General features: G+C 35.4%; 1 protein-coding gene across 2 annotated transcripts in view; it reads right to left on the bottom strand.

Moving 5' to 3' along the window:
- Window positions 1-326: 326 nt before the first annotated feature.
- Window positions 327-26,723, bottom strand: part of C5 (complement C5) — a 34,035-nt gene continuing 7,638 nt past the window's right edge. Inside the window, exons 9-43 of one of the 2 annotated variants that reach the window (XM_063352986.1) lie at window positions 26,499-26,625; window positions 26,034-26,149; window positions 25,605-25,805; window positions 24,809-25,012; window positions 24,141-24,350; window positions 23,811-23,960; window positions 22,817-22,946; window positions 22,460-22,525; window positions 21,666-21,866; window positions 20,913-21,003; window positions 20,451-20,527; window positions 19,656-19,795; window positions 18,754-18,975; window positions 18,120-18,180; window positions 17,451-17,540; window positions 16,968-17,180; window positions 16,742-16,817; window positions 15,709-15,868; window positions 15,136-15,231; window positions 14,663-14,834; window positions 13,577-13,782; window positions 12,642-12,794; window positions 12,230-12,292; window positions 11,329-11,410; window positions 10,621-10,672; window positions 10,145-10,247; window positions 9,348-9,422; window positions 9,146-9,251; window positions 8,863-8,949; window positions 8,400-8,489; window positions 7,800-7,883; window positions 6,831-6,969; window positions 5,016-6,558; window positions 2,570-2,875; window positions 331-1,173 (exon numbers count right to left, since the gene is read on the bottom strand). In XM_063352986.1, coding sequence (XP_063209056.1) covers window positions 6,429-6,558; window positions 6,831-6,969; window positions 7,800-7,883; window positions 8,400-8,489; window positions 8,863-8,949; window positions 9,146-9,251; window positions 9,348-9,422; window positions 10,145-10,247; window positions 10,621-10,672; window positions 11,329-11,410; window positions 12,230-12,292; window positions 12,642-12,794; window positions 13,577-13,782; window positions 14,663-14,834; window positions 15,136-15,231; window positions 15,709-15,868; window positions 16,742-16,817; window positions 16,968-17,180; window positions 17,451-17,540; window positions 18,120-18,180; window positions 18,754-18,975; window positions 19,656-19,795; window positions 20,451-20,527; window positions 20,913-21,003; window positions 21,666-21,866; window positions 22,460-22,525; window positions 22,817-22,946; window positions 23,811-23,960; window positions 24,141-24,350; window positions 24,809-25,012; window positions 25,605-25,805; window positions 26,034-26,149; window positions 26,499-26,625 — 4,173 coding nt within the window. In that variant the 3' untranslated portion in view covers window positions 331-1,173; window positions 2,570-2,875; window positions 5,016-6,428. Of the gene's footprint in view, window positions 2,876-5,015; window positions 6,559-6,830; window positions 6,970-7,799; window positions 7,884-8,399; window positions 8,490-8,862; window positions 8,950-9,145; window positions 9,252-9,347; window positions 9,423-10,144; window positions 10,248-10,620; window positions 10,673-11,328; window positions 11,411-12,229; window positions 12,293-12,641; window positions 12,795-13,576; window positions 13,783-14,662; window positions 14,835-15,135; window positions 15,232-15,708; window positions 15,869-16,741; window positions 16,818-16,967; window positions 17,181-17,450; window positions 17,541-18,119; window positions 18,181-18,753; window positions 18,976-19,655; window positions 19,796-20,450; window positions 20,528-20,912; window positions 21,004-21,665; window positions 21,867-22,459; window positions 22,526-22,816; window positions 22,947-23,810; window positions 23,961-24,140; window positions 24,351-24,808; window positions 25,013-25,604; window positions 25,806-26,033; window positions 26,150-26,498; window positions 26,626-26,723 lie in introns of both variants that reach the window. The other variant, XM_063352985.1, reaches the window with a different exon arrangement.

The raw sequence follows: 26,723 nt of genomic DNA, 5'->3' as shown, positions 1-26,723 counted from the left end.
TCTTGTCTTACTAACTAGACCTGCTGGAAATCTGCCAACATAATTTACACGTGTGAAACAGATGAAGACATGGATGTACCTTTCCCCCACGGGGTTTTCATATGAAAGTCATGCCACGCCACATGAGGAAGGTAAATCTTCCTACACTGGTATATATACACACCTCCATACCACACATGGCTAACTATCTGTAAAAATATACACATATAAAATACATGTGTTTTAAATATTTTAATGATCTCAGTGATATATTGGATAGATAATTCTGCATAGAAACCGAGACACAACAAATAAGTTTAAAGACATTTTTTAAACTAATGACTGCCAATTTGATATTTAAGTGCAGCATTTTTATACGTAATTTTTAAATTAGGTTCCCAGGTCTTCAGGAGCAATACAGCCTTTTTGTAGTCTGTCTCACTAAAAATCAATAGAACTTAAATTTCACAAGTCACCTGTGAAAATAAGACATGCCCCTTGTCATTTAAAGTTTCTAAAGTGTAATTTACATTTCAAAAATTACACTTCTGAATAAGCTAACAGGACCTAAGGTTTGTTTTGCACAACCCATGAAGAACATATCTGTCTCTGTGATTTCATCTATTTTAAGACTGCTTGATAAAGTCAGCAGTCTTTCAGATGTCTCTGCTTTGCCATTAGCAGTTAATAGGAAAATGCATTTGGCCCTGCTATGGGAATTATTTTAACTAACTGATATCTTAGAAGTGTGACCCACGGTTACAACATCGGAATATAATTTGATCTTTTTCATACAATGACACCATTGTGCTTTAAAGAAATCTTCAAGTTCCACCTTACCAGGGATACTTGAATCAATATCTCTGTGTTTATAATTAGATGCAAGAAACAGGGGTTTATAAGATGTATCACCCTTGAGAGATAACTAGGGCTCATGATACACAGTGACCCTCATAACAATATTGTACAGTTCAGAAGCAGAAGTGTTTAAAGGTGGGCTGCTAGACTACCTCACTAAGCATAAATCTGCAGTTTGAGTTTATGTCCAGTTATTATTGTATACAGTTTATCGTCTTACGCTTCTTAGAAAAGTTTGGAGGATTAAAAAAAAAAATTACAGAGCCAAAATTAAAAATTGCATCATCTGTGACTATCTTCTTTCCACATATTAAACACTCTGGATCAAGGATGTTCCTAAGAGAGAGGGAAAACAGTAATTTTAAAGTTCTTGGATGTGCTGCTTTTGGGCAACTATTCAATAAAAATAAAAATGTGTGCAACTGTACTTTGTATCAAACTCGCTTCTCGGTTTACTGGGAACCAAGCTGATCTGTGCCAGGAGCTATGAGAAGAAAATTTGGCCCTTCATCTGCCACTTTCCTGGAGGGAAGGCAAGCTTTTTAACTGTCAATGTCAGTCATCAAATACCAAAGTAACATTTGTTGTAAATCTGCCTCAGTTACAGTAGACATTGGTTCAGTCCACTGTTTCTTAAAATACAAATAACGAATGGCACGCATATTATTTAGGATTTTTTTTTTAAACAAGAAAGCAGAGCATAAAAATAGCATCAGATAGTGTCGGGAATGGCAATGCAGGAATTAAAAAAAAAAAGGTACAAAAGGAAAATCTAGGTGATAAAATAATTTCTTTCACAGAGAGCATATGAAGTGGCTGCATATATTTACAAAGCTGTACAAACAGAATCATAGAATGGTTTGAGTTGGAAGGGACCTTAAAGATCATCTAGTTCCAACCACTGTGTCCTGGGCAGGGACACCTCCCACCAGCCCAGGTTGCTCCAAGCCCCGTCCAACCTGGCCTTGAACCCCTCCAGGGATGGGGCAGCCACAGCTTCTCTGGGCACCCTGGGCCAGGGGCTCACCACCCTTAGAGTGAAAAATTTCTTTCTGATATCGAAACTAAATCTACCCTCTTCTACTTTGAAGCCATTACCCCTTGTTCTTGTACTACATGCCCTTGTAAAAAGTCAAGTCCCTCTCCAGCTTTCTTATAGGCCCCCTTCAGATACTGGAAGGGGCTCTGAGGTCTCCCCAAAGCCTTCTCTTCTCCAGGCTGAACCCCCCCAGCTCTCTCAGCCTGTCCTCACAGCAGAGGGGCTCCAGCCCTCGTATCATCTCTGGGGCCTCCTCTGGACTCGCTCCAACAGGTCCATGTCCTTCTGATGTCTGGGGCGCCACATGCAGGACCCTGCTGACAGAGTTGGGATTGTTGCTCCAGGGAGACCTTATTGCAGCCTTCCAGAACTTAAAGGGGGCCGACAGAAAAGACAGGGACAAACTTTTTAGCAGGGCCTGTTGCGATAGGACAATGGGTAATGGCTTTAAACTAAAAGAGGTAAGATTTAGACTACATGTAAGGAAGAAATTTTTTACAATGAGGATGATGAAACACTGAGGGTCATTTGGTCAGTTGGACGGGGCTCTGAGCAGCCTAATCTAGTTGAAGATGTCCCTGCTCATGGCAGGGGGCTTGGACTAGATGGCCTTCCAACTCAGACTATTCTATGATTCTATAACTGACGAATACTGGAAATATTTAATACCATTGTTTTGTATAATAGAATTACCTTAATAACCAGATGACACAGGACATACAGTAACTGTGCCCACGTGGTATCTGTGCTGGATTCTGCGGAAACATTATGCACGGAGGACAAATGTATATGGAAGAAGAATTATTTGTGTCCTTTTCCATAGGTCCTTCAGAAGCATGTGAGCTACTCATGGCTTATGCACTGACGCTTGACACCAGATCTTCCAAACAGAGGTGCTGTAGTATGTTCTCTTATGAAGAGAAACTGAAAACTTCAGTCTAAAGGCATCACTGGTTTTGCTGTTCTACTTGTAGTTAAACTGCAGATGTTAAGATAATCCTGAAGAAAAAGAAGAAAGAAAAAAATAAAAGATTTAGCATTGGGCATACACTAAAATAAATTGCCAGTCAATCAACATGCACTAACATCATACTTAAATTCAGATCAAAAATTTAAGGACTGCAGTAAGAATTTACCTAACCAAACCAATGAGAAAGCTGGAAAAATAATGACTTGTTCATTCCCAAACCATACAAATTTGAATTGTGAAGTCATGAACTGAATTAAGAGGAAAGATGAAAAAAGCAATAATTGGTATTCTTGAATAGGCATCATTCCATATGTTGCCCTAAATATAGAGCCTCGGGGGAGCTGGCTCAGAAATCTTGTTCTGATAAATCCTCCAGTGCTACAAGTTTACAGGAACAGAGATTTCAAGAGAGAAGAGACAGGCTGAAGGAGCGTAAGAGCGAAAAGAGCATTGCAAACCAAGGACTACTATGGTTAGCGCTTCTGAATTTAGAAACAAGTTGCCCTTCTATGGTTCTAGATTTTGTTTTATTGTTTTTCATTTCCCTAATTTCTGTTCCTCTTATCTATTTCACACAGGTTTTGTTAGTTTACATGTTGTTTCTCTGGGCTGCTACTACACATATTTTGCTAACAAAACCTTTCAGCATCGCAAGATTTCTTCACGCAAATGAATTACATTAAGCATCCCTACTTGTGCTTCTAGATCAATGTCTTTTACTGCAAGACTAACAATTTGGAGAAACTCACAATGTCATTATCAGCACAATGTACACAGCGGTAAGAAGTTTTTGAAGCGAGCTGACCGTCTAAAATTAAACCACCCAGTAACCTAGAGTCTGCTAAAATACCGTCCATGCTAAAATCACAAACTCCAGAAAATTCTAAAATTAAAACATCTCCTGTTTCATAAAACATGTTTTACCTTGTAGCTTAAGTATCACTCACTACATGCTACCGGGTACGTGATGCACTTGCCAGAAAATGCCCAGGTTAATTCAAGAAAAGGAGGTCTTTGTTAGGCTGAATTTCCTTATTTCTGTGGTTTTAAGCTGCATTTAAGACTACATTATCTCTGTAAAAGGCAGGAAGCAGCACTCAAGTACATTTTCTAAGTTCTCAAATATCACAATTCTCCATGGGCAGAAATGGGGTAATTATATGATTCTTAAAATGAGTAGTGCACCCTGACCAATTGGTTCCATCGCTGCTTGCAGCCTCTCTTATGGCCAGAGCTCCAGACTGACCAGAAGGCACTTTTCATCCTCTGTCCGTACTCTATCACGCAGCCCTGACTATGACACCATCTCTGGTAAATCTAAAATTTATCCAAGAATCTCAGAGACCGTGGGGTGGTTCCTCTCCCTCAGGCAAATTTCTTTGACAAAGAATTTGGGTGACAAGAAGAAAAAAATTTTGCCAGCAAACATTAAATTAATATTATGGCACTACAGATGAAAATATGAAAATGACTCCATCACTTTCAGTAGCTCAGCTTTTGAAAAATGTCTTTTAAAAGACTGGGGGCAGGGGAGGGAAAGTAAAGTACTACTCTATATAGGGCCTTTATGAAAATAATGTCCTTGTGCTCCCTCTGCTGTTTTGGTCACAGTGGAAAACTGGGAGTGTTTCAAGAGCTGTGTATACTTCATAGACAGTAAGAAATACTCATGCCTAAATAAAAAAGGGAGTTATTTCTCCTGGCAAAAGACTTTTCAAAAATAAAGAGGCATGGTGTAAAAATTAAGGATAAAAAGCACTATCTATCTGGAAAGCGAGGTTTTATGCATGATACAATACCATGGACGTACCTGGGCTTTCTTTAAACTAACATCTGTTCCATTAAGAATACTAACAAAATATTATTCTATGTGAGTTCTGAATATTATTGTAATTTAACTTATGCTATTGTTATTTACTATCGCAATTATTCAAACAAATTTTACCAAGACTGGAGGGTTAACAGCCAAAATATGGTGTTCATAAATACAAGCAGGGAGAAATGTACTGCCTGTTTTAAAATAGTCTATTTTCTCTACACAGATGGATGACATCCCAGTACTATCTATCAGAAGAAACACCAAATCCAAGAACATCAAAAGTATTAAAAATCGGTTGAAATACCTCATATAAGAAATAGTAATTAACAACGCTTGGAAAGAGGACTTACCAAACTGGTTAATGACTGAAATTCTTATCACATCAGCAGCAAGGGGAAACACTAGATTTAATCTCTCTCACAGTGGGATTCCCCTGTATCACATGCTTGTTTCTTCATTGTAGCAGCGTGGCTCTCTTCTTTTTAATACTCGGTTTAACCCTGCCTTCTTTTAACCTTAGACTAACAACATTTATATTAGTGCGACGGGATTTTTCTCATATTATTTAGAGACCGAATCAGCTGCAAGAGGATATAATTTTTACTTTTGAAATCTAAAAATCAAGAAAAGATGACATATTCTTGATAATAGTTTTGCAGAGAAATATATCACCAGCAGTTCCACTTTTACAAATTACAGAATAGTTACTGCATTCTGAATATTGGTATTAATTAAAAAATACCTCTTATAAAGGAGAAGCACATCAATTTTTTCCTCATAACAGGCCTGATTTGGAGGTGACATATAAGCAAAACAATTAGCACTCTTCTAACATGAGCAAGGAAGACAGGGTAGCAGACTGTCCAAGTTGGTTTAATATACATAACAGACTTTGCAAAAAAATCCTTAAGTAAACTAACACACCCCTTAAGATCTTCCTAAGTTTGAGATGAGTGGAAAGTTATTGTGTGACTTCATTATTTGTAAAATATCAAGGTTTTTATGAAAAATATCTTTGCTTTTGCAGCATACCTATGCCACACTTCAGAAAAATGCTTTTTGTTTCATCAGAGAAACTGTCATGGTATGTCCAAATCATTCTGTTGGCTCTTCTCAAAAAAATTGCTTAGAAAACACTATTAATCCTCTAAATATACTACTGCCACTTGACAAATAATAACTGCCTGTACAGATTCAACAAACTTGTAATGAAAGTAAGTTCTCTCTTTCATACACAAGTAATATTTTAAAAAGCTTCCTATTGAATGTTTTACTTATCTGGAGATAAGTAAAATGCTCTGCAAAGGAGAGTATCTTCAACACATATAAGCATTACTTCACAACTGAAATTCCACCAAGTACAGTTAAGGTGTTCCTGACTGTTTTTTAACATCTTTTTTTTTTTTTTTTTTTTTTTGAAGGAAGGGTTATGTTTCAATAAGACATCAGATTTTAATGCTGCTGAGTGTTATTCTGGCACAAGCCAGTACTTTACATGTTTGTTTTTACAGTCAATCCACTTCATCTGACTTCAGATGTCTTTGCAGTATTCTGCATTATTCTCCCATCCAAGCTTAAAAATCATAACTTGAACGTTACTATGTTATAAGAACGTGGCTATGAAATACAACCAAAGACCATTTTTTCAAGATGAACTATTAATGAATGTTAAGTTCGGGAAAGAATTACTAAACAGGTGACTTTTTTTACATATATGACATTTAATTGATCTGTATCTTTAATTTTAAAATTGTCCAAGTAAATCAACAGCCACTGATGATGAGATCTTCGGCAAAATCTTCCATTGTATTTAAAAACTCCTGACAAAATGTACACGCTGTATTTGAAGGCCACCACTCAATCCAAGTGCTGGAGTCCAAAGGGTACTGGAATCTAAGAAGACAATAGAAAATGATCATTTGCTGCTAAGAATTGGGGAGGAAGATGTCAAACAAAAAAATTACAATATGAAATTGCTTGCTTTGTGTTCATAATCCTGTTTAATGGTATACATCTGAAAACACATTGTGTAACTATTGGTCAAACTAATACTTAAAAAAAAATAAAATCATATATTACATAAGAATTATCATATACAAACACTTGTCACTTCACAGCACATGTTAAGATTAAATCTCTGCACATTCTGATGGTAAGTTACTTACTTGAAATTGTAACCAACGCTTATCTTTAAGGCTTCTTTTCCCATGATCAAATACTGCTCCCCTGGGCTCAATTCAACATCTGTACAGGTCTTCTTTTTAATAAAGGTTATTTCATCATTTTTTTTTGCAAAAGCCTGTCCTGAAGTAGAATGTCAAGAATTGGAAAATTTCACAAAGAGAATTTCCAGTCGCTCATATATTAGACAGAAAACACCAAAATGTTTTACAGTACAGCTCAGCCAAGGGAGCTCCTTGCCACTAGTTATATAACAGGAAAAGTTGAGATATAAAACATATTTCTTGTAAAAGATTTTTAAAATTAAATCTGAATGGTAAATAAGCCTCATGCACATTAAATGATTTTATATTATAGTAATTATAAGGACATAATAGGTGCTTAAAATGAGAGAAAAAATGAGTGCATATCAGCTTCCGTTCCCCAGGACCTACGAGCAGCTGCCTCTCCCAAAGGTAAGACAGTGAGTGCCCAAGAACATTGTAAAGTTCTTTCTCCCAGAAGCAGAAACATGCCCAACCTTAAAAAAAAAAATCTAAGAAGAGTCAAGGCATGGTATATCCTTACACAGTACCCCACTTTAATCGGTGTATACAAAGTAAGGGAGAGCATTCTGTGGAATGAGAGACACTTAAACAACACCTCACAACTGTATTAACTGATTATGGAATATGCTCACCTTATTGTGTCACATAACTGCTTCCATTTAACTGCTTACCGTTTACGTTTGTTAGCGACAGCTATAATACAGAAAAGCTGTTTAAAAACATCAAACAAAGACTGTACTTCTCGGGGCACAAAAGAATTCTCAAAGGCTGTATTTGAGACTACGATTTTCTACTCATGAAAAGACTAGGTTTGATTGCTGATTTTTGTCAGCAGCTTCAGTGGTCTCAACCAGACAGCTTTTACTCTAAATAAATTGTTAAATGTATTAAGAACAGGACACTCACCTCTTTTATAGAGGTCCAGAAGAGCTGCAGAATACTTTACGAAAGAACCTTCTTCACTGCGAGACAAGATGTTCACTTTATAAACTGCAGAACAACACAAAACAAACTTTTTGTTATTCCTTGTTCCTGCAATACACCCCAAATGTCTTACAGATGCTCAGGTGGAGAATATGATGTCCCTTTACAATACTAATTTCTGGGAAAATGATGGTTATAGCCATACAAGGTAGGGTTAAGAAACATTAAGTCCTACCCATGCTCTCATCTGATGCCCCACAACTTCCTCTGACCCCAAAGCCACTTAATCACATTTGAATGATACCAAACAAGAGAAACAGAGTGTTTATTAGCAGAACTCATCAGATGAGGCTCACTGGTGCACTAAGCCTGGTTATGTGACTTTTATTCAGCAGAGGGTGTAGGCAGCATTTATTCTTCTCTGCTCCAATATGTCACCATTATATACTGTATGCCACTGCCAAGCCTACTGAATTTTAATCACTAAAGATCTAATTGGAACAAAATGTTTTGCAGCAATAATAAACAAGTAAACACTTCAGTCAGAGCATGTGAAATAGTTAATGACAATTCAAATATTACCATATGCAATATCATTCTGGCATGCAGCTTCTCTCCTGGTATCTGCAGTTATTGACCGATCTAGTCTCTCTTGCACTTTACTACACTCGGCTACATTGAGAAAGAAAAAAAATGATGTTAAGACAATGTTATCATATGTCCTCAAATAAAACATCATGAACCTCTACGTGTTCGGGATAATCTACTGTAACTGAGAAACACCATAATTATGGGATAGCGTGCTGGAACAACAAATATTTAAAATACGAAATAACACCTTCAATCACCTGAACTTAATCTAGTCAGACATCCACGACCATATTGCATACATTTAAAAAAAAAAATTTAAAATGTAACATTTGGAGAGGACAACAGCTGTGTTCTTAGGAGGACTTTTTCATTGTGTTTAGTGTGGTTTTGTCCAAAGCACTACACTGCATTTTTCCACCAAGTGAAATGGGAAAACATCTTAAAAAAAGTTTACCTTCCATGCATTTGCATTCATCTCCTTCACACAATCTCACCAGCTTTTCATTTCCATAGGGATTATAAAATATAGTGCACCTTTTATCTAGAAGATCCAAAAAGAAATAATAAACACATATAGAAAATCAAAGTCCAAGAAGCCACTGAAACTTTATAAGACAAAAGTTACTTAGCTTAAAATAACAAGGCTTAAAAAGCTGTTGAAGAAGGAAAAATGTACTTTTTAGGGAGGAATGAAAAGTTAAAAGACAAATATGAGTTTGAAGACGTGGAACACATACCTGGTGCGTGATATTCGTATACAGTGAATGTGGCAGGATTTAGCATTCCAACCTGGAAAAGCTCACCTATTCGGAACTCAACACAGAGAAAATTATCAGCCGGCACCTATTAGAAAGACACATGAATTAAGGACCTCTAATGGAAACAAAATTATTCCAAAGAGTTAAAGTAGTGCTTACAGTTATGAAAAGGGTAACATACAGAGTCTATCTGCAGAATAACATGCCCATCTTTAATCTCATAATCTGCTATCAACTGATCGACTCCACTTGCAAGCTGTAGGGGAGAAAAACAGAGAAAAATCTTTTATACAAGTTAAACATTTTTGGATGATCTTGAAGATATTGTAATCAGTAGCTTTAACGTAATTCTGAGATGTAAAACCCCCTTGTTTTAGGGTTTTCATAATGCTCATACTCTCACTTGTTTTTCTGGCTTTCTTTTAAGGAAATTATCCTTTTACTCATTACACAAAGATAACAAAGAATCAAAGAGCTAATTATCCTCAAAAGAATACTTGAGTCCACGTATAGTATCCTATTTAAATACTATAACTCTTAACTCTGATTGCCTTTAACTAAAACTCACATGCTTTTCAATAGGAGCTGGATGAACACAAGCACTACAGTTAAGATTCAGTTACAAACTACAGCCAACTAATCGTCAGGTGTGTGCACTAAGTGTTCCCTTTGCAGTTGGCAGATACAGCGTCTCCAGCGGCTGACGCACACTACCCAAACACACATGACAACCACTCTCTATCCACTCTTGTCTTTCCACTAACACCAGAGGATTTTGACTAGACATCTAGCTTCCAACTCTATCAAAAATCCATAACCTAGATTTAAGTAGGTTATTCTCATTAGCATTGGAAGTGTTTAGAAGCAATGAGGATATAAGGATATGGATCTGTACTACTACTCTAACAGAAAAAGATGTAAATATTATAGCTCTACCAAGAAAACTTTGGTAAAAGAAAAAAGTTCACTAATACTTACAGTAGATAAGTCTTCTCTATTTGCTTCCAACCCACTAACCAAACCTATGTCCATCACAGCATGAGCAGACCCTGATTGTGGTTCTCTCGCGCCAGGCCTGTACCTAAATAATATTAAACAAACAAAAACATTTTAATCTCTTGAAAAAATAAAATAAATTTAATAGAAACATGTCAGTTAACGTAATATTAAAAAAATAACTAAAAAACCCAAAAGACCAGGAAATCCTTTGTAACATTATTGCATTAATTTCATAATGTAGACCCACAGTGCATTTGCTTTGCACTGCTCCATGTCCTTAACATGTCAGCTGGGAATTACATCTTTGCAAGAAGGAGTGTTGACTGTTAGGAAATCCAGGACATTTAGAACCATCGTTTAGTTAAATTAAACCTTTAAATGCAAAACATTGGCTCAATCACTGGAGAAAGACAAAAAACAATCAACCAAACAAAAACCCCATCAGCTGTACTTACTTTGCACAAGCCTCTAAGCGCCCAAGTGGCTCCCCATCTTCTTTTCTGTAACCTTTTCATATCAATTAGAGACAAATAAGTAATTTTATAACTCTTCAGATGCAGCAATCCAAAATTCTCATAAAGCCTTTTCATAATTGAAAGATAATTCTTTAAATTGTTTTGGTGGCTATTTTTGTAGGAACTCATTGTTTAGCCACAAACAAGTAACATTACACTTCTTTTGTAATTCAGGTGAGATGACAACTTTAATGCTTTATGTGCTTTTTTGTGTACTTATGTTATTAAAAATACTTCATGGCAAAAAACTTAGAATGTCATTACATACCCTGTTGTAACTGGACTAGAACTCTTGGTACCTTGTAGAACTCACTGTAAACCGCCCCCATCCCCCATAATATTTCTTTCTTCTGCTGTAAGTTTGTATTCCTCACTCCCCCAACTGCAAAAACTCCTCCATAAATGAGTAAAAATACACCTAACAGAAAGACGTTAAAAATTAATTCTATTCACAATAAGGCAATAGTTTCAAGAAGGGCTAAAAAGGCTTCTAGCAATTTCTTTTCCAGTTTTGCATTTAGAAAAGGGCAGAATTTATTACAGTTTCATTCTCAACAAGAAACACTTTGTTAAACCAAGTAAGGTTTTTTTCCTCCTTCCCTTGCAGTGCCCTGATTAGTAATATTTAAAACCATATTAACACTTTACCGTCGTCTCTCTTTGGAACAATCTTCAATTTGAAGTTACACGACTCTTCAGAAGTACCAATTGTGTTATACACTGTCCTCACCTACACATGTACAAATGAGACAAAACAGAAGCAGTAAAAATTGCTCAAAACTGGCACAAAACTGTGAAAACTCATAATATGGAGAATATAATACCAGTAAAAACAAGTCTGTACAGCATCATTAGCTTTGATGGACACAAAGTAGAGTAAATAAATGATCTGCACAGAAAGAAATGGGGAATTATCGAGCAAAACCACACCATTCTTGCTGATCATATTTACAAGACTAAACATATTATCCAAACAACTCCTGATATTTTATAAATATAAATGCTAGCACACAAGAATATGTACATTTCACATGTTATTAATTTTGATGCTAGAAGAGGCCGTGAAAGATTAGAAGAAAATAAATCATGGCAACAGCTTCATATTTAGACACTCAAAATTTTTTTCTGTTAAATATTGCAAGAAAACAGTTTCTCAATGACATTGCTTAATTAACTAAGAGTAAACACCGGAATAACAGAGAATTGAACAATTTGTCAAAATTGATCACTAAGTTGGGTTTTTTCCTGTTTGGCTGTCTAAGTAGAGACACAACAATTGATGAGCATTAAAACTAAGTTGATCGTCTATTTGGATTTCTGGAACAGAAAACCTCCAATGAAAAGGAAGAAACTTCACAACTTCTCTCTCATTAGCCATTAGTCATACAATGGCTTGTACTTAATCTAAAATATAGCCATAATGACATCCATCACTTCAGTCTAAAGGTACGGGCAACAAATGGAATAGTTTGAGACATTTCAGTCTCTTTTTAAATGTTGATGTTAACAAACCAGAGATTACATTTAAGAAAATTGGTTGCATGCTTACATTCACTGTAGCTATGCCAGTGCTGCTTCCAGTGCTTACATATATGTCATCATCCAAAGGTACCTGAAGGATTGATGTTAAACAATAGCCTATTAGCAACAATTCAGGTCAGATGATCTGCTTGTCTTTTCTACATTTTACATGCATATTAAGGCCTGATGCTACAGATTCTACAAAAAAAACTTCATGGGAACAAGCAGAGATACTTAATTTAAATGAATATTCAAATGCATTAAATTTAGCAGATAAGCAAAGATAAACATTAAAAAATGTTTAACATTTGCTATACCAAATTACTACCAATTCATTGAAAGAAAAAGCCACTTCAGTATCAACTTCAAAGTCAAATAATTATTTAACAAGTTGCTAAGAATTCTGCTTTCACTTTTCAAAAGGAGTAATATTCACTCACTGTCATAGTACTTCCCACAAAATTATCTTCTGTCAGTTTAAATAGATGAAGGTCTCCATAGTTTTTGTATGCCACCTTAACACTCATGTCCAAATCAAGCCGTTTGACAAGAAGGGAATATTCAGTCAAGGCCTCAAGGGCATTAATTGTGTCCTGCCAGAAATCAGTTACGAACAATTTAATAAGAAGGGAAAATGTATTATAAAGCAATTTATCTTCTGCCACTTAAACATGATTACAAATAACAGTAATCATTACTAGATAAACAGCTTAGCGTTGTCTCAGCAGCACACTTAACATGGTGGAAACATATTTAACACAGTGGTAACATATTTAGCACTATACTCACCAACATATTTGTGCAACTTAAAGAAATGCATGCAAGTGCTGAAAGGAAGCAAGCAAATAGCAATAAACAAGCACAGCACTCATCAGTTTCTTCATGGATTTTTAATTATTTTTAAAAAGGGAGGTTGCATGAATTGGAATACTTTACATAGTATGACTAGTTGATAGTGTATTAGAAATCTGGCAGCTTTCACTTTACTTTTAGTCTATTCATGCATATTAACATAGTTTTCACAATGAAAACAGGTATACTGTCTTACACTGCGTTCCATTTTTGTGGAAAACAAGAAGAAAAATCATGTCATGAAATGAAATATTCTGGTTTATAACAAAGTTGGGAAAACAGTTTTCCTCCTATGATTCTTTTCATTCAGTGGAATCATCCTGCAAATTTCTACTTACAATAGACTTCATGAAAAGAAATCATATTTCCCAAAGACAAAGAGTATCACGGCAACAGTCATTTGATACTAATCTGATACCGAGGACACTAAAGTTGTCAATGTGGTCATCTAACAATATTAACCTCTTAAGACATCTCAGATTTTGCTACTTGAAGAATGAGAACAAAACACTGAAAAGCTCACCTGAGTTGAATAAAATCCTCCACCATATCTTTGTTCTTCAGACAACCATTTGATGATTGGATTGGCATAGTTTTTGTCCCCTCTTAGCAAGGTAGTAAGCAAGGCATATGCTGTAGTTTCAACCATTTGTGCAGTAGCAGAGCTGGGAGTGTGTTGGTCTAGTGTTTTCAAAGTATCTTTCCAAAAACGATAAATAGGAGGGTCACCTTCAAAAGTACAAAAGGAAGGTTTCAGATTGAAACATAGCAACAGCTCTCTCCAGACTACACAAGGCGAGCTATTGCCTACTCAGGTCAAGAAGAAAAGGAGGAAATCACTCTGCATTTAACAAGAGATGAAGATCTATTTCTCTTAAAGTAGTAGGTCTGATGTTTATACTAGAAACTGATCACGAAAAACAAACATGATGCAAAGCATCTGATGCATATCTGAATATTGCTGGTCCTGAACAGTGATAGAGCGGCCAAACAAAGAGAATATAGACTTTAGATGTTATTTTTTTTAAGCCACTTTCAACAGATAAGACAAAGCTTTTCTCTTCCAGTAGAAATCGTTACTTGGCAGAGAACAGTCTGAGTCCCTCACTTGTGACAAAAATACACTAAAAATGAACAACATTCACAAGAGACTACAAAGTCCCTCATCAACCAGTGAGAAATTAAGAAGAAAACCCAACACAACAAAAGTGAGGGCAATGGCAGATATTTTGAAAAAATTCCACTCAGAGCCAAGGAAGAGAGTGGATGCATCATAAGGGTAAGGAGGCAGACAAAAGTAATCCACTACGGACACCTGCATAAAAGGAAAGCCTTTAGATAAAACAAACGTGACACAATGGGAAGTGACAGATGTCTGGCTGACTTGCGTACTGCTAATGAAACGGCACTGTTGAACAGCTGAAAGCAGGATTCAATCTAGCAAAAATACGAGGCCACACAAGGCTAAAAATTCACTTATGCCACAGCAAGCGTCACTGAAATTCACTCTCAAAGTAGCGCCATCACATTAGCGAATTTAAAAATACCAAAAGAACAGCCTATCTGAGAGCCAACTACAGTACAGACTCTTGAGAGAATTTAATAATACCTATGACAGATGCTTCCTTCTTCAGTGCCAAGAATGCCGATCGTGCAGTGGGATGGTTCAAATCCACAAGAGCTAAAGCATATGAAGTTATTGCCATAGTAAAGGGGCTTTGAGCAGACCGCACATTTTTCATTAAATAATCTCCTGCTTTATTTTTAGCATCATGGATTTTCTGAAAAGATGAACAGGCTACAGCTTACATCCATTTCATTTATTTTTAAAGAAACACATCTATCAAGACAATATAGGTATATATAGTATCTTCTACAATATATCTTACAATAAAGTGATCTGGAATTTCCTTATTGTTCTTTTACTGATTTTGAAAGACAAAGACTAACAAAGTAAAGTAAGTAATTCTTAAACTTCGAAATTGAAAAAAGCCTCTTGATTTCTTTGAAAAATGTTAAAGAAAATGGAAGACATTAGAATCCCAGAACATGACTGCTGGCAGAAATGAAAATACTATTTACCTGAGTAGGACATATTTTAATTGACTTTTCAATTCCAATAACAGAAAATGCTGTGAGATACAAAGATTGTTCTTTAGCTTCTCTGGGTAGTGTACCCTACAAAACCAAATACATAAACACAATTAAGTAGAAACAACAGTTAATTTAAATGAACAGAACTTTTTACAGTTTAGGTAAGGAAACAAATAGAAATTCCTGTAAGAAATATCAGTTTATTTTAATCTGAAAATATGTTGACTCTTTTGAAGGTAACAGCATATTTGTAAAAAAGAGACAAAATTATATAAAGTTACTGGTAAGCCAGTACTACTATACTGTAAAATCAACCTACTACATATTTTTTTTCTGAATATTAAGAAGTGGCAAGCAGCTACTTTTAGTGGGAAAACAGACGGGTTTGCAAAATTGTGCATTTCTTTATATGAATTTAGAAAAATGCAAATTTAGCAAAATTGTCTTGAATAGGTGTTCTGGTGAAATGCAGCCTAAAATACCTTACATTCCTAAAACACATTATCTCCCAGTGACTTCAGCTTTTACTGAATATGCACAGAAAATGTTTGGGTTTCATACCTGTAGTTTCACTGGCTGGTAATCTGCAAATTCACTGAATGACCCATCTGGCATTTGACAGTTATCAATCAACCACAGAAGTGAATTACAAATAGAAATTTCATCAAGATTTATATATTGATTAACTTGTCCGAGAATCTTTAAAGCAAAAGCTGTCAACCTGCCAAGGAAATTAAACAGATCATATTTGTTTTGATTACCAAATATTGCCACATTACTAGACAGCAGACAAAAATTTGCACTATTTATGATTTAGGTATGCTACACACTCTCACAGTTCCAAGAGATACTGCAGGTGAATTTTGAACTTAACAAATGGGCAATGATTACCCATTTTAAACTAGGATCAAATTCCATGTTTCAGGATATTAACTCATTACATCCCCAAAAGATTACTCTTTCTTATGCACAGAACTTAAGGAAGATGCTTTTGCAGCATCTTATTTCTCCCTTCTATAAGCCAACTGCATTCACCATTGCTAAAGGCAAGACAGTGACTATGTAATTTGCCTAATTTGCAATCGCAGATTCTGTTTTCCATAAACAGTACTATCCTCCTGTTTGATAGCCTTTAAATATCATATTCACGTGAACAAAAGGTATGACTATTTTGCTCTTGCTCGTGTGCCTGTACTTAGCTTTCCTTCTTCAAAGTTGGGGCGCAAACTTTGAGCTTATGATTCTGCAGGAAACCAAGGTCTCCACAGTCCTTTTGTAAAATTCCAAGCCCAAACAAGAGGTTTCAGAACTAAACAAAATCCTTCAAATTATTTCAGGTATGTCTACTCCTAACCGTTGGGCTAATATGGTTGTAATGGTGTGAACTACAGACACCAATAAAAGATTTAACAAGTGAAAACAAGGAATCAAAAGATATTATACGAAGTTGTAAGCACCATTTACATCTACCACCAGGTTTACCTCTCCTGCTTATTAGAAAGCATTACACTTTAAAAATTAGTTAAAATATTAAAGCAAAGGAGTGAAACAAGCCTTTTCCATCCATTCTAATCAAAAGATCTTTTTAACTCACCATGTGCTAGCTTGCCCATCCTTCCACACGCTATATGAGAAGTCAGAATTTCTGAATGACAAGATGCTTACAATTCCTAAGGGACATAATTAGGCAGAAAGCAAGTTATGAAATGAGATTTATATTAAAATTGCATTTGCTCACTTAGATATATTGTCTTTCTCATTCAGCAAAGTTTATGCATCTCTACAACTCTGAAGCAATAGAAGAAGCTATATTTTTCTACCTTCTTTCATTTTCCTCCTCATTTGAGTCCTTGCAGTTAAGGTCTCAGGACCTAGTACATGCCAGTTATTTGATTCTTCCAAGTAGCGAAACACATAAAATACTGGGGCGATACTCATAAATTCTGCCTCTGCACTGCCCTTTGGCAGATTAGTAAGAACACTAAGACCACTAGGACTGAGGACTGTGGCAATCACTTCACCCATAAGATGTCCTGTGGAAAGAAAAAAACAAAAATTATTTAAATAAGAGATCATGAAAGTGAATCCAAGAGCAGAATCTGGCTGATACTTATAAGCAAGCATTCTATAGGAAGTATATATAATTCTACACGAAAAGGTGATCTGCAAAGCCTTTTCTCAAAAGCAGGAGAACCTAGGAACAAATTCAGGCAAATTTAAACAAAGGAATAAGAAATAGGAGAAAATGAACAAATATTCAGAAAGTACACATGCAGTAGACTAAAAGTTTTAATGCAATTTACCTTTTACACTGACACTTCTATCAATTTTTGTTTTAGGGACCAGATTTAGTGGGATTTTATATCGAAATTCTTGTCGTCTCTTGATTGAACCTGTAATTGAAGATGTATATATATATCATACTGCACAATTTAAATCAATAGGTCACAACTATCTGAGAAGTCAACAAAAAAAAAATACCTATGATAACATGAAAACTAGAAATATGCCCAAATGCACACGCAAACATCAACCTTTGAAAAAGAACAGATGCAAACACTTTAATCTTTCTTTTGCCTTTTTTGTTAAAAAAAATAAAATCTGATCTGGACCTAAACTTTGTGGGTTTAGATTCACCTCTGGTTAAATGAGAACATATTCTATTTTCATTATTAAAGGACTTGCTGACTTGTTTTCAAGCACACTGAGAAAAGCTTAGCATTGTAGCATAGCAAAAGAAACATATAAAGGTTCCTTTAAGGAGTTAATCCAGGTACTTTTTTGAAAGAATAGCTATTTTGAGATGGATTTGTTAGTCAATGGAAGGGCAGGAAATCCTTGTAAGGGACGTATGAAGACTATTTGGTGAAGGAGAAATGCCAATTTTTTCACATTACAGAAAACTTGATCATCACGAATCACAAACATGAAGAAATAAACAAAGTAAAGACATATATGATCACTTCTCTTACCATAAACACCCTGTGGATCCAAAGTGAAACCCGCATTAAGTTCTTTCTTAATACCTTCTGGCTGAAATCATTAAGAGGAAAGAAGTAGAAAATGAAAACACGTTTCCTTAATCAAATATATTAACTGACAGAACAGTTAACCATAGTATTTTTGCCTTCTACATCCTTCTCTGTAGTTGAATTTTACTTAACTGTTCTACATCTATTCTACATACATTTAAGCTAGTGTTCTATCTCCCAAAATTCTTGAGAAAATTTAACAAAAGATTTAAATAAAAGCTCAGAAAAGTATAAAATTACAAAAAAGTGTCTTTCAATGAAGCATGCTTAAGCAGTTGAAAATCCAAACCAAGTAACTTAGAACACAGTACTCTTCTTCCTTACTAAGTTATAGTCTGTCTATTGATCTAATCTTTCTGCCAATCCTTATACGCAAGGTTTAAAAATGTGCATACTCAAAATACCCAGTCACGCATTTTTCCACTGCATACACCTCACTGAATTCAATGATATTATGTGATATTTGGATTCTGCTAATATTAAAATAAAGCAATATTTATATATTGATTTAATATATTTTTACTACTTGTGACTGAATCAAAACCACTACAAACATTTTGATTTTTTTTCTTACCATTACGCGTAATGTTTTAACTACAGTTTCACTGTTCTTGGCTGTCAGCAAGGTAAAGTTGATAGTGTGAAGACCTAATTCCAAAGGAAGTATTCTGAATGTAACCGGTGACAAAGAACTGCCATCTAGATTCTTAAAATTACAATTGTGCATCCTCGATCCAGTAGTTGCAGAATCTCCAAAAGAACAGATTCCATTTCCAGCTGCTATTTTAACACAGAACTGAAATGTTGAAAGATTTTAAATGTTTCACTTCCATGACATGTACAACACCAGAGAAATATTAAAGCCACTGAAATACTATAATGAGCATTCTATTACTGTAATATTACTTTTCTATTTACAATGAGCAAGTGTTACTACCTTTGGAATTACTATTACTTCCACTAGAGACACACAAACAAATGTTCATTAGCAACACCAGGGAGCCACTATACTAGGCTTCATACACATACCTGCCTCATATACATACTTTTGCATACTTTTCTTGAATTTTTTCAATAATAATTTTGCACTCTTGTTTGAATGTAATTCCTTAAAAATAGTCCTTCCATATTATATCCTTAGACAACGTGATCTGTGAGCTCTGGAGCAGGTCATTGAATAAAATCCTATCACTTTTTGACTCTGTGTCCAATTGGAATAGAAAAATTGTATTTTGATCTTGGTGAGGCAAAGTTGCCAGGCAAGAGCGTGACAACATCGTAATCAGTGGAATGGCTGGAAATGAAGCAATGATTAGATGTCATTGTTACATAGTTACGCAAAGCATAAATAACACTAGCTGAAGGACTTGAGAAATGAGATCCAAGAATCTGTTTATACTGGATACTCGCATGGGAAATATTTTTTTAGTTTATTATGTTAATCTTTCCATAGAACTCCCTAAGACCACAAATTACCTTAATTGCAGAAGCTTTGTAGTTATAAACTGATCCTTTTAGCTCAATTTGTTCTCCTCGCACCACAGAATAAGGAACATAAATGCTCAGGAAGACATCTTTTACAACTGGCACTTCCAGCGGCGCAGCAACACATATACCTAAGAAAATTAAAAACATAAAAGCAGACTATCTTATCCACCCTTCTGATAAACAAGTTTGAAAAAAGTCTTTGCATACTTACCACCTTTACTGATTACGCATAATTTTTCAATATGTACTTTGAAATTTTCCAAGTTTTCTTAAAAGTGACCAGGCTTTTGCTTCCTGTCCCAAGTTGCTGTCTCCCACTCTTCACACTTACTTGCCAACATACCAACCCTGTGGGCTTCTTCTCCTTCTTCCCAAAGCAAGAAACAAATTTGCTGTTTGGACTACCGTATCTATCAGAAAATTTGCTTGTTCCTCTCCTCAAGTCCCTGAGGCATTGACAGCAGGACACTGTAAATCTATGCCAGGGAAGAGCCACTGATGATTTCTTCTTATGTTCCTCTTAGTCATTTATTACAGGCCACTGTCAAACACAAGATAGGCTGGACAGACCTTTGTTTTCCCAGACACTTACATTCATAACAAGAAATTAAGTAATTTGCTTTCCCTAAAAATATGTATTTTGATGTTTTCTTTTCCTGTTTATCAACCAGAAAATGAAGATTTTAGAACATATGTGTCAACTGCAATGAGAGCTTCTGCAAAATCCAAACAGAAAAGCCCCCTAATTCTTTAGCCACAATCTAATCAGGTTGCAGTACCTACCTTTATCAGAAATGCCAACACCTTGTACTTCCCAGGTAGTCAGTGAATCAGGCAAGGTGATAGACAGAGTCTTTGACCTGTGTTTAGAAGTCTTACATTATCAATAGGCATCTCTTAACACCAACAGCTAATCAACACAAAGACCCTGTGACTTAGGTAAGACAAGATAAGAGAGCATATTTAGAAAACAGGACTTTTGTTTGAATAAACTAACTTTTAGCTGACTTTACAAAAGCTGGTGTATTGCAAGATCGAAAGGAAAGGCGACTCAACAATCTGGGCACCAGACAGCATATCCTGCATGGAGGGAAACATGGCAGGAATAGTTTGTTTGGCTAAGACTGCATTTTAGCAGTCTCGGGTACAAGTAAGGCTACCCAGCTTACCTTAAGTTTAGCATTTACTCCCTATAAAACTGATGACTAAGTCAAATGTTGGTAACTGGTATGAGAAAAGTAGTACCTTGGAGAAACTTGGTGAACTTCCCATAACCAGCTTTCAGGGAAGTAGCTACGAACTTCTGCCTCATCCAGTTCCAAGAAAGCCTCAAAATCTGAAGAACATAAATAAAGCAATTTAAAAAAAAACAAACCAAAACAAACCACCTGCCAACAGCCTTCCACCAAAGGCTGCAAAATCATTATATTTTTCTTTTGTGATACAGTATTCTGCTTACTTACCTTTTTTCTTGTATCAGGCCTAACCTGAGGCACCTGAATAACCTCAATCAAAAGTCTGTTAATCCCACCTCATCTATTTACACATGTGAATACCTGTCCGATATCCAGACAGATTAACTTGGTAACAAGCAATTATAGGGAGAGTATGGCAAACAAGAAATTTCATACTCCCACTGGTCTTTCCTGAGATGTTACGCAGTGGCTGTTTTGGGCCTGGGTAAAGGACTCAAATTTAGCATTCAAGTTTAGCATTGCCTTCACAGGCAAAGATGCTCTCTCATTGCGCTTCTGCTTGCTCTAAGTATGGCTGAATAGAATAGAGCTCTTAACAGAATAAAGAATTGCTCTCCTACCCCTCTTTAGGGATATATACAACCAACATTTTTGGAGATTAGTAAAACTCTTTCTGGAATAATCCTGACAGGTAACAGGGAGGGGTTAATAGATTAACAAAGCTATGACCTCTATATTTACCCACATTCTGGTGAAGTCTTTCACCATATGCCCACAGGAGAGTTAAAGCTCTCATACTTACGCATTCTTGCCAATATTAGAAGTTTATTGGGCTCTTCCTCCCGCAGTCTGTTTGCAAATTCACAGCAATCTCTGAATGCAGCAATGCACATTTTACTTTTGCGAATTCGCTGAGCTCTATCATTGCAAGTCTCACTGACCGGATATGCTTTTACTCCAGCCATACAGCATCTTCGAATTTCTGGCTGTACGTACTTGGATGCTGAAATAATAATAAAATAATTCCCTTCCTTGAGATTAAATTTTTATTTCCAAATGCATCTTAACTCCTGATACTGAATGTATTTTTAAAATTTGCGGAATTTCAGAGAAGGCACAGATTTGAGGATGAACACAACCTTGTAATTTTTCAAAAGCTAGTGACACACACTTAATCATTACTATTCTGAATTAAAAATATAAATTAGATAAGAGGTGTTGTATTACATTTTAACATTTAACAGTCAAATGTTCTTCTGACAGGCTTGGTCCCTGGCAGGTGGTCACTGGGACAGATTGCCATATGGCAGTACTGGGAGTTTTTAGGCTTTTTCTCTTCAAAAAAGGAAAAGATCTTAAACATATGCTGTATTTTCAAAGTGTACTTAAATCTTGCCGACTTCAAATTCGGCATATGGCTAATAGGCTTTATTAATGGAGTCCTCTCTAAAGTCATCTTCCATGTTTGTCACTCTCTCTCCACTACATGAAGTTAATGACAATAACTAAAAATAGAAAGCAAACACTCAGATCCTTGACATCTAATGAATGGGATTTCTTTCATAATTATATACCTTTAAAGAATTTTTTTAATACCTTCTTTGAGTATGCGCTCCTTGAAGTCCAACCGTTTGGTTCTTAAAACTTCATTGCAAGTTTCATCTGTTCAAACCCAAATAAAAAAGCACAAAAGACATGACCTTTTCTGTAATAGCATAGCCCACTTAAAAATAATTCCGTAAAATAACATTCAAAATTTGGGAGACTTTTTCTGTTTACTATTTGAATTACATAAAAGTATTTTCATTTCAGTAACAATAACTGATCCACAAGTCATAATGTTTTCCTCCCTCAAAAATCATTAGTATATGCATTCCTAATAACTGAGAGCCACAATAGAATATTTCAGAAAAAGAAAATCCACAATTTCATGCTTAAAACAAAGGAATATACCTGCTTCATTGGAATCATCAGCATTTGCATTGGTTAAAAATGTAAGCCCAGCCATTCGAAATACATCAACATTGTTCCGTCCTCCTCCAGCACCACACCCAAGGTCGCTCTTTTCCAAACGTAGCATTATCTGAGGAAAAAACACATCAGCAGCTAACTAAAATGTGGAATATATCATATGATGAATGAGAGAGTTAGACTTGCAGAAAGGCCCCTTTAACTGGAGATGTCCTCACAACACACTGAAGAATACCATTTAGTGATATTTGAGTTAATTCAAGCACCAGCACCAACACAGCCACTTCCTTGTAGCCCACGTCAGAGTTAGAGTCATACAGACAAATCAAGGTGGAATGATTCACTAATGTGTTTATAACAGTTCTGATACTCAGACTAGCTTGTTTAAAACCAATTCAATAGTGCTGTAAACCAGATTCAAATGATTCAAGGTTGGTGCAAAAGCATTCTCCTATTCTTCTTCTATGTGTTTTTTATTTGACTGTTCTGAAGTATTAAAAAACCACCATGTTTTCTCATAGGAATGGAATTCTTTCAGTCACAGATGATATGTCGGTTTTACTTACATACACGTGTATCTAAAATTCTACAAGAATCCAAAACCTCCGTAACCCACTGAACATAATAGCATTTGCCATACCATTCTACCAGTATGCCTTAAAAATATAACCTGAAAATATTACAGGAAGAACTAAGAAGGGTAATGCAGTCTCCATGCCTCTTTGATCAAGGAGCTTTCTAACACTGCAACCTATTTTTGGTGCAGTCTGAGGGGTTCTGATGAGATAGTTCAAATCTTCCCTTAAAACCACAATTTTGAACTGGCAGATTTAAACCAGCAACTTTTATCCTGTGTTGAATTGCTCTTTTGCCTGAATTCTTCTTTACTGAATGCATGACACATAATAGCTGGCTGAATATGAACATGAAACAAATAGCAACTTGTTTTTCTTTTGTGGTCTTTCTATTACTTAACTTTTTCCATTGCTCTCTTTCCTCTTCCCGCGACTCCATATACTGCCTTGTCAATAGATGACAAAGCCACAAAGGAGTCGAATTGCGTTTTCATGCTAAGTGATACAACTTGTGCTGGATTCAGTATCTCTTTGCTTGATTGTAGCTTAATCTATAAATTGAAAACAAATATTGGTAATTTTAAAAGCACCATGTTCCAAAATAAATGCAACTGAAGGCAGACACTTTAGTAAGTCGAGGAAGTGTTAAAGAACTTTTGTCATTGCAAGTTAAAGTCTGATCATAAAATGAATGCACACCCACAAATTTTAGTGCTTATTTTGCTACTCACATCAAGACTATTCCCACATTTCTGTTGCACATTCAGCCAAACTGAATCAGCTACTAACTCGGCAGTTTCTTCTCCCATGACTATGTAGTAAACAATAAGACGTGCCGAAGGAACCATTTCTTGGGTGATCTGAAAAGTTAGATGTTCATATTCCAAATCCTTGATTCTCTTCTGAGTTCCAAAGCTTACTATTTTCCCCTTTGATGTGATCTATAATAGAAAAATGATGGAGAACAAAAAAAGTCAAATTTTATACTTAATATGTTTCTTACATATAATAATTACTTGCATTTAGATAAAATCCAACACACACAAAAATGCATTTGGGACCAGTGAGGCTAGGTCACGGGAAGGTAGCGCTCTCTGTCATCCCTTAAAAAGAAGTGCTGTCTCTGTGTGTCTTGCCGTGACTCTCTATTTCAACTCCTGACTAGCACTACTTGTTCTTAACCCCAGTCTATATCAGATGAGAATTCAAAACAATAGAGTTTTTATACATAATTTAAACATGAGACTGTTAACAATTTTTTACGGTAAGACTGACAGATCGTATGTCTGAGCTTCATGGATTCTATGTTGAGGATAATTCTTGATTGTTGAGGTTTTTTACCTAAGACCATATTTTAAATCACAATTCAGTATTTTATGCGGAAGCATCTGTTACTTACCAAATAGCTGTAGTGATGTATTTTATGAATATACCGACTATGTGGATATACATTAATATTTATGAAATCCCCTACTTCTAGTATTTTGTGGTTTGAAGCCCAGTCAATATATAGATAACTCTGACTTAATGATGAATAAGCTTTTGCTTCATAGGTTTTACTTGCTTGGTTTTCATCTGAAAGATGTGGATCTGCAGTTTTTACCTGAAAAGATAATAAAATGTCTGAAAAATTTCTTAGTAAAGCAGGAAACAAAAACTGTGTGTTCTGACGTCTGAATAGTTTAAGTACAGAATTATACTTAAGAAAAGAAATAATTACAATATTAAAAGCATTCTGCAACATTTTATTCAGAAGTATTCATAAATTAAAAGTCAACTCAAGACTTCCATGTTTTCTTTAATAAAAAGATCTATAAATATCAAGTCAAATACAAAATGGTAGTGTAGAAGCACATACATAAACAAATAGGTTAATGATATGTCTCCCTACATAGTGGGGGAAGCACCCTCAGAGATCTCTTTTCACACAATTCATTTAGAATTTTTGCTTAATAATTATTATGAAATAAATATGTGACAAACTAGGCTACTTTGTTTCATAACAATTTAATAAAGAATTTAATAGAGAAGTAATGTTTCATTATAGCACGTGCATTTCATAACTGATTATTCGCAATCATCTCCAAGTTTTATAAACTCTTTTGAGTGTAAAACCTTCCTATTAGCATTGTACACTTGCAAAAGTACAGAATTAAACCCTTGAAGAAATAAATTAATGGAATTATTTAACTCACTTGAAACTCCAATGTTTTGCTATCAGATGGGATATTAACAACAAACAAAGCAGTTCCATCATTCATGCTTGTTTTTCTTTTCCCAGATTCTGAACCCTCTGATATCAACTCAGTCTCAGCCATTTGCTCACTAAATGATTTTGCAGTGACAGTTACAGGGATGTTTCCAACAAAGTCGTCTACTGTATCTTTCACCTGCACCTGTTCATCAGAGCAGATAACATTTCCTATAGAGATGGTGACATTTTTCAAGGAGAAAACTTTAAAGCTGCTAAGCTTCTGTTACAATAGCAAGTTAAAAAAATGTAAAAGGTCAATGGAAATTAAAAGCATGTTAAGATCTAGAGTAATACATACTAAAAAGACTAAGGCTTCTGCATTATGGATTTTATGTTATAATGTGCAACAATACTGCTTATGTTAACTAACCTTAATGAAGAACGGAAGTCCAGGCTTCACAAAGAGAGGAGTAGCAATCAAACTCAATTTGTAAGGAGACACAGCAAATTTGACTCCAGCAAATTCTGCTTCACTACTGAGGCCACCTAATAAAATATTATGCCCCTTTTAATAATCACATCCTAGAGCCTATGTTTTCTCCAATTTTCTTCAAAGTGCAGCATAATCTGTCTGTTACAGTGAAGTCCTTGCATCTAAAGAGTCAACGTCTAGCGCTGTTGCGAAAACAAATAGCAAAAAAAAACCAAACAGCTTACTCTCTAAACATTTTTACAGTGATGGATGGGCTGTTCTGCCTTATAAGTTTTTGGAAGAAGGATTTCTGAATATTAAAGAAAATCTGATACTAGGAAAGTTGTCCATATAGTTCTGTTTTCTAGTTCTGTTTACACTTGCAGATATGTTTAAAAAAAAACTGATTAAAAAGCAGCTTACCTGTAGACTCCAACACTGATGCCACAATATATAAATAGGACCCATCCAATTCTTCTAGACTTTGAAACCCTATAAAACTCACTGCTTTCTTACAATTAAAATTTATCTCAGCAACACCATTTTCAATCTGGAAATGAAATATAAATCATTACTTAATAGTCAATAGTTTATAAATAACATATATATACACTATATGCAAATTCTAACTTCAACATGTTTCTGTTC

This window comes from Chroicocephalus ridibundus, chromosome 15, assembly GCF_963924245.1.
Source record: "Chroicocephalus ridibundus chromosome 15, bChrRid1.1, whole genome shotgun sequence".
Lineage (NCBI taxonomy): Eukaryota > Metazoa > Chordata > Aves > Charadriiformes > Laridae > Chroicocephalus > Chroicocephalus ridibundus.
Note: the sequence above shows the minus strand (reverse complement) of the source record. Positions and strands in the feature narration are given on the sequence as shown.